The 12623-nt window shown below is 51.7% G+C and overlaps 1 protein-coding gene across 1 annotated transcript in view; it reads right to left on the reverse strand.

The window, feature by feature from the left end:
* The window catches only part of LOC308328063 (receptor-interacting serine/threonine-protein kinase 3-like), a 61511-nt gene that overhangs the window by 17234 nt on the left and 31654 nt on the right, over positions 1 to 12623 (reverse strand). The window contains exon 11 of the mRNA XM_080781751.1: positions 11904 to 12003. Within this exon, the coding sequence (XP_080637877.1) occupies positions 11904 to 12003 (100 nt within the window). The remainder of the gene's footprint in view (positions 1 to 11903; positions 12004 to 12623) is intronic.

Consider the following 12623-nt stretch of genomic DNA (forward strand, 5'->3'; position numbering starts at 1 on the left):
AGCAATTAAGGACAGCCGCAGCCTGTCAGCCGCGCCCTTTATAAACAGCCTGCGCACCTAGCAGTATCAGATCCCTGCTACACACAGACGCTCGCGCAGCATATGCCGTCCACTCGGCGTTGGATGGTAAGTCCACACTCCTCTCACTTATGGACTCTCACGTATGGACTATGTTTATTGTTTGATTGTTTGTATCACCACTCAATTGCTCTCTTATATTCTCACATCACCAGGCTTGTAGGAGTGGGGCTGGAAGCACACGCAGGAGCGTGTGCCCCCCATAGACAAGTATACACGGAGAGCCGCATGCATACTGGAGACCCACCTGGCTCGTATCGGGGACGAGTGCGGAAGACGGGACCCCCGTATGGAAACGGCAGCCCCACAGCTCCATAAGGTCGCAGTAAGACAAACCGTTCACTATCTATCACCCGTGTTATTAAGAAGAGGCACTCATAGTGGCAAATGAGCAGCTAAGGATAATAACGAAGATTGTGAATGAAGGAAGTCACCCTGTCGATGCTAAATGAAGACTGTGAATGAAGAGTGTCACCGTGGTGTTGTACACTGAAGATTGTTGAATGAAGATAACCCCGTAGAGACTAATGGAAGCTAGCAGGCTCTAGATAAAGTGTCACGTACACCCTGTGAAAGAAGACAGGCCCGTGTTATGTTTATTTCACCCTTGAAGAGACTTTAAGTTGGCTTGCGCCGCCAGGCCCGGTGAAAGAAGACCGTTAGAAACTAGAGCGCTTACTTTGTGTTAACCCCCTGACTGCCGTTGTCGTACCGACACGGCCACCCAGTAGATAGAGAGAAATAAGAATATAAATGCTTGTGTATCTTCCGGTTGGCCGAGCCTAAGGGGCCCTCCGTACCATCCCCGCCCGGTACCATACCAAGTACTTTTACTCTAATTACTCACCACCCCGTATCCGAGTACTTCTACTCTAAAGTACTCTTCTGTGCCTTGTGGATAGAGAAAGATACGCACCCCCTTACCTACCTCCGGGGGAGCCTCCTGGCCTCCTCTGGAACCTGGAAAAGAAGAAGAGAAAGAGTTATACAAAGGTCCAGTTGGTAGACTGCCTAGACCGGGTGTCTCAGGCCCCAACTTTGTACTTACCTTGTGCTCTGACCGTATGCTAACATCCCCTCTCATCCTCTGCAGTGACGACTCCCGCCTCGGAGCCGGGACCTCATGCAAAGAATATTACTGTCTGAGTTCTGTTTGTGAAAACTGACTTGGTTTGAACCTGTTGGAGAAATAAAGCAAGGGGCGCCATCGTGTGTCTAACCCCTGAAACTGCACTCTGAGTTGTATTTCCCACCCGACCTCCCACATATGGTGGAGAATGTGGGTATTCATCTGATCTCAACCACCGCCTAAACATGGCCAGCCCCGAATTGGCCGCCCTTCTCCGAAGTCAGACTGAACTACAGAACGCTGTGCGTGAAGTTGTCCGCAGGCTAGACCGACACGGTGATGTCCATAGGACCCCCAACGCCGTCCTCTCCAAGCAGACCCCCGAGGATGACATCGAGGCGTACCTCGAACTCTTCGAACGCACCGCCGACCGCGAGCAGTGGCCCGCCGCCGACTGGGCCGGCATACTGGCGCCCTACCTCTCGGGAGAGGCTCAACGCGCATGTCGGGACCTTCCCGCCAGAGACGCTCGAGACTACGAGACGCTGAAGGCCGCCATCTTGTCCACCCTCGGCTACAGCCTGCCCGCCCGGGCCCAGCGGTACCACATGTGGGCCTATCAGCAGGCCCAGCCCCCTCGCGCTCAGGTCGCCGACCTCTACCGCCTGACGCAGAGCTGGCTGACCACGGGCGGAGAGACCCCGTGGATTGAGAGATTAGTCATAGACCGGTGTGTCCGTGCCCTGCCATCCGACGCCAAGAAATATGTTGCCCGAGTCAGCCCCACATCCGTGGACGCCCTGATCGCCCTCCTGGAGAACCACCACGTCTGCTCGGATATGCTCCGCCAGACCAAGAGCGACGCCGTCCCCAAGACAGACGACCGCCGAGACCGACGCCGACCAGCCCCGCCGACCCCGCCGGCCCCGGTCCGGCCCCGTGCCTCCGGCCCCCCCGACCGCAGCCCGCGGATCCGCAGGTGCTACGTCTGTAATCGGGAGGACCACCTGTCCTGGGCCTGCCCAGAGCGGCCCCCCGGCCCCGATGTCTCCATGCCCTCCGCGGACAGCATGAGAGGGCCCCGCCCCTGCCTCCACACCGGAAGTGAGAGCCGACGACAGACCACCCTCCCCGCCCGGGTTGATGGGACCGACACCCATGCCTTGCTGGACTCAGGCAGCGTGGTGACGCTGGTCCGGGGTGACCTCGCCTCCGCCACCAATGGACCCACCATCCCGGTCACGTGTGTCCACGGAGATGTCCGGCGGTACCCCCGTCGCCCACGTGACCGTACAGACCCCCCGTGGCTCCGCGTTGGTCGCCGCCGGAGTGGTCCCCGAACTCCCCGTCCCCCTCTTGATCGGAACGGACTGTCCGCTGTTCGAGAAATACTGGAACCCGGGACGACGAGGGCCCCCCAGGACGCGGCGCCGCCGACGCCGCCAAAGTAGCGTACCCCTCGTCGCCTGCCCCGCCCTCCGCGAAGACGGGACCTCGTCCACCAGCAGCGGCCGAGGAAGTCCCCAGCCAGAACCCGGGCCGGAAGAAGCGGAGGCCTCCGACGCAGACGACACGCCGGCCCTCGGTGAAGACCCCTTCCTAGAGTTCCCCAGAATAGACGCGCCGCCCCCCCGGCGGCAAGGATCGTTCGCCACCGCTCAGTGGGCCGACCCCAACCTGGCTGGCGCCAGGCGGAACGTCGTGGCCGTCGACGGGAAGCTGAACCCGGGGGTGAGTGAGAAACCTTTCCCACACTTCTTCGTCCAACACGACTTGCTGTACCGCGCTTGCAAGGACCCCGCTGGGGAGGTCGTCGAACAATTACTCGTCCCCAAACCGTATGTGTCCCGAGTAATGTATCTCGCCCACTCCCACCAGTTAGGGGCCCACCTGGCCGTACAAAAGACTTACGACCGGGTCGCCGCCCGCTTCTATTGGCCAGGCGTTAAGAAGGCCATTGAGGAGTTTTGCCGCTCCTGTGCCGAGTGTCAGCTAACCGCCCCCCGCGGCGTGCCCCATAGCCCCCTAATTCCAATGCCAATTATCGATGTACCGTTCTCCCGTATCGCCATGGATATTGTCGGACCCCTCCCTAAGTCCGCCCGGGGCCACCGGTACATCCTAGTCATCATGGATTATGCGACGCGCTATCCGGAGGCCATCCCCCTCCGCACCGCCAACGCCCGGGCCATCGCCCACGAGCTGCTGATGCTATTCAGCCACGTCGGCATAGCGGACGAAATCCTGACCGACCAGGGCACGTGCTTCATGTCCAGAGTCCTAGCATCCCTGTATAAATGGCTGAAGGTCAAGCGTATACGGACCTCCGCCTACCACCCTGAGACGGATGGTTTGGTCGAACGGTTCAACCAAACGCTAAAGAAAATGTTAAAACGCGTCACGGAAGAGGACGCCAAAGACTGGGACCGCCTCATCCCGTTTGTACTCTTCGCCATTCGCGAAGTACCCCAAGCGTCAACCGGGTTTTCGCCCTTTGAGCTCCTGTACGGGAGGAAACCGCGTGGCCTCCTCGACCTGGCTAAAGAAGCCTGGGAGAGCCAGCCGTCCCCCCTCCGCAGCGTCATCGAACACGTCGACGCGCTCCAGGAGCGCGCCAAACGCATCTGGCCCATCGTAAGAGAGCACATGGCCGCAGCCCAGACGGCCCAGGCGCGCACCTACAATAAGGGTGCCAAGATCCGAGAGTTCGCCCCCGGCGATAAAGTGCTGGTGTTGGTCCCCACCAGCGAATGTAAGTTCCTGGCCCGATGGAAGGGCCCATATGAAGTCGTAGAGAGGAAAGGAGACGTGAACTACCGGGTGAGTCAGCCAGGTAGAAGACGCGGACACCAGATCTACCACGTGAACATACTGAAACGGTGGCATACGCCGGAGGAAGTGCCCCTACCCGCTTTAGTAACCTTTGTCTCCCCGCAGGCCCCGGCCGTGGCCCTTGGTGAGGATCTGACGCCCCAGCAGACACAGGACTTGCGGGAGCTACTCGATCGGAACCGCGACGTATTCTCAGAGTTACCGGGCCACACCTCCGTGCTAAAGCATGACATCGACACCCCTAACGGCCAGGTAGTGAGACTACGGCCGTACCGGATCCCGGAGGCACGAAGGAAGGCAATCAGAGAAGAGGTCCAGAAGATGCTCGAGCTGGGGGTCATCGAGGAGTCCCACAGTGCCTGGTCGAGCCCGATCGTGATTGTCCCCAAACCCGACGGCACACTCCGCTTCTGCAATGATTTCCGGAAGTTAAATGAGATCTCCGTGTTCGACGCGTATCCCATGGCCCGCGTCGATGAGCTGATTGACCGGCTGGGGCCCGCCCGGTTCATCAGTACCCTCGACCTGACTAAAGGGTACTGGCAGGTTCCCCTCACGGAGAGAGCCAAGCAGAAGACGGCCTTCATCACTCCCGATGGACTCTTCCAGTACCGAGTGATGCCCTTCGGAGTACACGGGGCCCCCGCCACGTTCCAACGGCTGATGGACCGGATACTGCGACCCCACCAGGCCTTCGCGGCGGCCTACCTGGACGATGTAATCATCCACAGCGCCACCTGGGGACAGCACCTGGAGCGGGTCGACACAGTCCTAGCCACCCTACGGGCGGCCGGCCTGACCGCCAACGCAAAGAAGTGCCGCATTGGTTGGACCGAGACGGACTACCTCGGCTACACCATCGGCCGAGGGTGCATCCGACCACAGACGAGGAAGGTGGAGAAGATCCAGACCTGGCCACGCCCGGTGACCAAGAAGCAGGTCAAGTCCTTCCTCGGCCTGATCGCCTATTACCAGAAGTTCGTCCAGAACTTCGCCACGATCGCGGCCCCCCTCCACGACTTGACCAAGAAGAACCTTCCCCACCACGTCCAGTGGACGGACGAGGCGGACGAAGCCTTCCGCACGTTGAAGACCGCCCTGTGCAGCGAGCCGGTGCTCGTGGCGCCGGACTTCACAAGGCCCTTCATCCTCGCCACGGATGCGTCCAACACCGGGGTCGGCGCTGTCCTGTCCCAGCCGCTAGACGGAGATGAGCATCCCGTACTGTACATCAGCAGGAAGCTGCTGAAGCACGAGCGTAACTACTCCACTGTCGAGAAGGAGTGCCTGGCCGTGAAATGGGCCATCCATCACCTCCGGTACTACTTATGGGGCAGACAGTTCACCCTCGTGACCGACCACGCGCCACTCAAGTGGATGGCGGCGAACAAAGACCGCAACGACCGTGTCACCCGCTGGTTCGTCGAGCTCCAGAGCTACAAGTTCGAGATAGAGCCCGGGACCAAGATGAAACACGCGGACGCGCTCTCAAGACTGTACGAAGACGAGGGAAGTAGTCAAGCTCCTTGCGGTAGCAAGAAACTTAGGGGGGGAGTGTGTGGAGTCTGTCAGGTCTCACCTCAGGGGGAGGGGCGAGTTACCATGACAACCAGGCACGCCCATGGCCGGGTCATAGACTCAGTGTATTATCCCAGAGCAATTCTAAATCAGCTGCGCCTCATTCCGGCCGCCGCCCTGGTTAGCAATTAAGGACAGCCGCAGCCTGTCAGCCGCGCCCTTTATAAACAGCCTGCGCACCTAGCAGTATCAGATCCCTGCTACACACAGACGCTCGCGCAGCATATGCCGTCCACTCGGCGTTGGATGGTAAGTCCACACTCCTCTCACTTATGGACTCTCACGTATGGACTATGTTTATTGTTTGATTGTTTGTATCACCACTCAATTGCTCTCTTATATTCTCACATCACCAGGCTTGTAGGAGTGGGGCTGGAAGCACACGCAGGAGCGTGTGCCCCCCATAGACAAGTATACACGGAGAGCCGCATGCATACTGGAGACCCACCTGGCTCGTATCGGGGACGAGTGCGGAAGACGGGACCCCCGTATGGAAACGGCAGCCCCACAGCTCCATAAGGTCGCAGTAAGACAAACCGTTCACTATCTATCACCCGTGTTATTAAGAAGAGGCACTCATAGTGGCAAATGAGCAGCTAAGGATAATAACGAAGATTGTGAATGAAGGAAGTCACCCTGTCGATGCTAAATGAAGACTGTGAATGAAGAGTGTCACCGTGGTGTTGTACACTGAAGATTGTTGAATGAAGATAACCCCGTAGAGACTAATGGAAGCTAGCAGGCTCTAGATAAAGTGTCACGTACACCCTGTGAAAGAAGACAGGCCCGTGTTATGTTTATTTCACCCTTGAAGAGACTTTAAGTTGGCTTGCGCCGCCAGGCCCGGTGAAAGAAGACCGTTAGAAACTAGAGCGCTTACTTTGTGTTAACCCCCTGACTGCCGTTGTCGTACCGACACGGCCACCCAGTAGATAGAGAGAAATAAGAATATAAATGCTTGTGTATCTTCCGGTTGGCCGAGCCTAAGGGGCCCTCCGTACCATCCCCGCCCGGTACCATACCAAGTACTTTTACTCTAATTACTCACCACCCCGTATCCGAGTACTTCTACTCTAAAGTACTCTTCTGTGCCTTGTGGATAGAGAAAGATACGCACCCCCTTACCTACCTCCGGGGGAGCCTCCTGGCCTCCTCTGGAACCTGGAAAAGAAGAAGAGAAAGAGTTATACAAAGGTCCAGTTGGTAGACTGCCTAGACCGGGTGTCTCAGGCCCCAACTTTGTACTTACCTTGTGCTCTGACCGTATGCTAACATCCCCTCTCATCCTCTGCAGTGACGACTCCCGCCTCGGAGCCGGGACCTCATGCAAAGAATATTACTGTCTGAGTTCTGTTTGTGAAAACTGACTTGGTTTGAACCTGTTGGAGAAATAAAGCAAGGGGCGCCATCGTGTGTCTAACCCCTGAAACTGCACTCTGAGTTGTATTTCCCACCCGACCTCCCACAATATATATATATATATTGTGGGATGTCGCATGACAGCGGGCCGTCAGAGCGCCACCCCAACGAGAGTCAGTGGAGCGTCAGACGCGGAGCACAGCTCAGAAGACAGGGACCCGCCCTGGGTCACGTGATTGACCACACGTACCTAACCGTCTTCCTCCTCAATCAGAGTAATTACACAACAGCCACGCTGTGCGCGTAATGTTTGAAAGGTAGGAAACAGATGAACGCTCCGCCTCATTCTCCACTGACTCACGGAGGGAGCACTGACATGGCAATCTGGCGGTAGGTCTCCACAAACACACATCCCCTCACTGTTGTCACTTGTTCAGACTCTGTGCTAATAGTGTCTCTCATCACACAGGCAACCCCGGGATGGAGGAATCCTGAAGAGGAACCCAGATGTAAATACCACTCCTGAAGGAATAGGAGTTAGAGGAAATATAGACTGTTTTGCCCTGGAAATAGGAAGAACCTAAGTTTAACCAACTGTGTGTAATGGATTTACACACAGTTTGTCAGCACCCTGGACCTGACTAAGGGCTACTGGCAGGTCCCCCTCACCAACCGGGCCAAGCCCAAGACAGCCTTCGCAACGCCTGAAGGGCTATTTCAGTACAACGTGCTGCCGACCGGCGACGGTGCCGCGCTGCGCGTGTAATGTTTGTAAGGTAGGGCACAGATGTACGCTCCGCCTCATTCTCCACTGACTCACAGAGGGAGCACTGACGTGGCAATCTGGCGGTAGGTCTCCACAAACACATATCCCCTCACTACAAAGGGAGTCTACCAACGCGCCTCAAGCCTGAAACGGCTGATCCGGTGCTTCACAGGTGCAAGGACATCATTAGTTGCATAAGGAGAAGAGACTGGAGCAGCACAGACATTTAGAGCCTTTTATTTAGGTGCTAACCGCCATTCGAACCCAAAACCTTGATTATGCCATGGACAGGCATTATAAAGAGGCTAATCATGGGTCACCAGCTTCCCTTAAATTCCGGGGAATAGAACAAATCACAGCCCCGCCACGGGGAGGTGATATAATCAACAAATTGCTCCGCAGAGAAGCACAGTGGATACACACACTTCCAGTGATATTTCAAGATTGCAGCCACATCTAAATGTTAGCCTATATCTACATTTCTTACAAATTTTAGGAAATATTTCACCATTATAGATAGATAGATAGATAGATTTATCATTTTTATTTTTTGTTTGTTTTGTGTTCTTTTACGTTTTTTTATTATATATTGTTTTTATTCTTTATTGTTATTCTGTATACTGTAATCTATGTAACTCGAGAACCGTTCGCCCCACCGACTTCAAATTCGGCACACACGTTCCACACACGCACAGGGAGTGCCGGTCGGACCCACGGTTGTCCAGAACCGCCACAAAAGGCCTTTTTCATTCTTGAAAACCGCCATATTGGATTTTTCGTTGGCTCGTTTAAAAAGTTAAAGAGATGAGCCAGAGGCATGTTCATGCCAAATTTCACGCTTGTATCACCTTGTGAAAGATTCTCTCATAATATGGCTGTTAGCCGCTGTACTAAATGGCCTCAATGAAGAACTGAGCCTTTCATGTTTTTTATAGACATGCCCCTTTTTAGACGGTCCCTGAAGTCTTCTGTTTTTGCCCTGAGGGTGTTTTATTGTCTTGTTTCTGATGTACCTCTGTATTTTATTTTTTCTATATATTTGGCCACAAGGCCCTTAACTATGTATGTGCACTGTTGTTCCTAAATATAGTTTGTTAATCTTGATGGCTTTTTTATGGTTAAATCACTGTTTCACTTTATTTATTTTACTGTTCAACAGCGTTTTTTCCATAGCCACCCTCTTAACTGTCTAGACTGCTGGGAGTAACTGGTTATTACATGTTTCATGGTATCTTGTCATTGGCTCATCAGCCTGTATTTAAGACATGCCCAAATGCTACCACCCTATGACTCTGATGAAGACTGCAAGGTCGAAACGTTAGTCGTTTGTATACTTAGCACCTAAATAAAAGGCTCTAAATGTCCGTGCTGCTCCAGTCTCTTCTCCTTATGCAACACATCCCCTCACTGTTGCCACTTGTTCAGACTCTGTGCTAATAGTGTCTCTCATTACACAGGCAACCCCGGGATGGAGGAATCCTGAAGAGTAACCCAGATGGAAATACCACTCCTGAAGGAATAGGAGTGAGAGGAAATATAGACTGTTTTGCCATGGAAATAGGAAGAACCTAAGTTTAACCAACTGTGTGTACTGGATTTAATTTGACCTTGAACTTGAACTTAACAATTTCCTCAATAAATGCCCGAGTAGGCAAAACTTGCTGTGTCTCCTGCCTGTCGTTGTTCAGTGGCGCCCACAATATATATATATATATATATATATATATATATATATATATATATATATATATATCCTTCTACCCTAATAGACATGCAGAGGGTACACAAGCACATGGCCGTTTTTCCGCCTTTATCCGTGGTCCTTCTCCTACCAAACCACACTGTTGGCACACATCTCTCAATGCAAAAAAAAAAATCTACATGCTCACAGAATCCAGCTGCACTACATTGCATCCATGCAGGGCTCCAGCGTGCAACCTATTAAGTTGCATGCTACTTAATTTCTTAATGTGCAAGTTAAATTTGAACGAGGTCGCACCGGTGCTACTTATTGCTTTCACTCCCAGCCTCAACCATGAAACACGGACATTAGCGCGATAATAAAATATTACTTTATTCTCGCTCGTATATTCTTCGTCGTACGACGTGGTGTTGCATGATGAAAATAGCAGATTTGCGAGCTCACAACGCGTTGCATCACCGTTGTGAGCTTGTAGATCAGCTAGTTTCAGCACATGCTGAGAGGCGTTTAGAAACTTTCCCCTTCACAATAAAAGCACATCAGCTTTCACATGTTCATTCCATATAAAGAAAAGACAGGAGGAAAGTGGGCAAGGATTATGAATTCGGTGGCATTTCACATTGCAAAATGGTGCAGGAAGAGTGGGCACGTGGGCACCTCAGTGTTAAATATCCTTATTGGCCATTTAGGTTCGTTGAACATGCCCATACAGAAGGTAAGGGGTGTGTCTCATTTCTGTTTCATATAGCCAAATGATAATAACGGAAAAATGCACTATAGGTTAATTAATTATAATAATTTCCTATAGAATGTGTGTGAGTGAGAAATATTCCATGTTATGTGCTTAATTTAAGGCATTTATGCTTCAGCCAAGAAAACCTTTGCTAGCCATTAATACCGCGCTGTGGCGCTATGAAGAAAAAGTTGGTGCTACCTAATTTGTGGTGGCGCTACCAACTGAAAAGGTAGGTGGCACCAGTGCTACCTGTGAAAAAGTTAGTCTGGAGCCCTGCATCCACGCAACTGTCATATTTACTGTACAAATATTACTTTTGTCAAACACACTGTTACGTCAAAATCGGCATCACTTTGCCAACTTACGCCAACTCCGTTCACTTCATGGGGACAGTCCTTCACAGTGACACACGCATTACATGAACCACGCGACCGGGATGATTTCCAACCCCTCAATGTCCAATCTCGCTGCTGCGGCACTACCAGTCGCCCAGCGTCGGCGGGCGGCGCATGCTGAGCATATGCAATGCAACTCCACTCGCACACTAAGGCAAAACATTTATTTTCAACACACAGCTGCAGCAGATTGAAAAGTTGCTTCCTACCTTTGAGTTAGTGTTGCTGAAAGACACCCAGATCCAATTGTATATTCCATATTTCCATATGTACTATAAGAGTGAACTAGTGTCAACACGGAGGCACACAGTGACAGTTGTGAGCATGGCAGATTGCACTACCTCTGCTACAGCGTACAGGGTACGCCATTAAAACGTCCATTAGGGGGAGCCATAGTACAGTGAAATACAGTGGGGAATATCTATTGATTCATTGATTGAATACTTTATTGGCAGAAATGTAATCAGTATAGGGTACAGTCAAACACATTACAAAGGGATCACTGAAAAAAAGTCCTTGCTGTCTTGTTCCATTCGGCCCTGGCCCAGGAACGAATGGAAACAAGACAGCAAGGACTTTCAATCAATTCATAATCATAACAAAATTAAAATTATCATAAAAGGTAAAAATAAAAAAAATAAGATATGTAGGCCTGCAGGTTGGGGAACAAAGAAGGGCTTATAAGGAGATGGGGGTAGTCTCTAGACATAGGTGGGGGGGGGGGGGGTTTCTCTTTTTAATACCGTGGAATACCGAGGTATAGATTATCAATACCGGCACCGTACCGTACTGTAAAATCTCATACCGTGGCATGCCTAATGTGGAGTCTGTCAACTCCCGCAATTTCCTTCTTCCCATATTGCGCTGCAACGTAACTCTGGGATGAGCGGCCCATCGGGCCGCGGAATTCTAGTATATCATCATCATCATCATCATCATCATCATACTATCATCATACTATAATTCAGTGAATCTCTGAATGTCTGTCTGAATGTCACTGACAGCGTGTTATCTCATCATTGACTGCACGATTCACTCCCACTTTTCACACAGGCATTGACCATATGAATATGGAGGTCTTAACAGAGCCCTTTTTTCGATTTGACACATTAACGATTAATAATGAATTTATTAGTGAATAAAAACAGCCGTTTACAGCCGTTTATCCGTCTCTCCATGCCAAAAAAAAACCCTGCACGCTCCCAGAAACCGGCTAGGCTACTTTTTACAGACGCAACTGTCATATTTACTGTACAAATATTGTTTTTACATCACCACACGATAGGCAATGCGCCCGGGCGCAGTACCCCCCACGGCCACAAGAGGGGGGAAAATATCTCACAACGGGTAAGGGCTAGTATAATTTAATCTATGAAATAACCTGATACCTGTTCAAGTCACATTTAGTGACGAAGATGTCCAGTTTTGTTTGTGCGAAATCCACCACGTCAGCATACAGCTCAACTCCATGGTTCACACCCATTGGACCTGCAAAATAGAATGAAAAATCACACCCATGTGAAGTGAGTGGTGCAACTCCATGTGGGGGTCCCACAAGAACGTGCCCAGGGGGGCGTCCCGGTTCCGGCGAGCCGACCCGCGTCCGAAAGTTACTGTGTGGGGGTCCCTCTATTGTACTGTACTGTAACACGTGTGTGTGTGTGTGTGTGTGTGTGTGTGTGTGTGTGTGTGTGTGAGGCTGTGTGGTTATGATAACCAACCAAATGCTATTTTGTGCTCAGACAGACACACCCAGGCAGGGACCCAGGGACAAACATAGCTGTCTAGGAGTGGTTGCACCACTCAAAAATACTATAGGGCTAACTGACCCTATAGTATAGTTCAGCACAGAAGGTAGGAGGTGTACACGCTCAGCCTCACACTGCAGATGTCTGTATTATACAGTCTCCTCCCCAGTATCCTCCTTTGGTATCTACTGTATATCTATTATATCTTAACTTTTGAAGAGCTCAATATTTAAATGTTTGTTTCTGTGGATTGTATGTTAATCTGTATATTAACTCATGCCCTTGAAGGGATCATTGTTAATGCAAAAACTCTGTTATATAATTCAATAGCTCAGAATTCGGTTCCAAGAAGGAACCAAT

This window comes from Protomyctophum bolini (assembly GCF_963924005.1).
Source record: "Protomyctophum bolini genome assembly, chromosome: 14".
NCBI classification, from domain to species: domain Eukaryota; kingdom Metazoa; phylum Chordata; class Actinopteri; order Myctophiformes; family Myctophidae; genus Protomyctophum; species Protomyctophum bolini.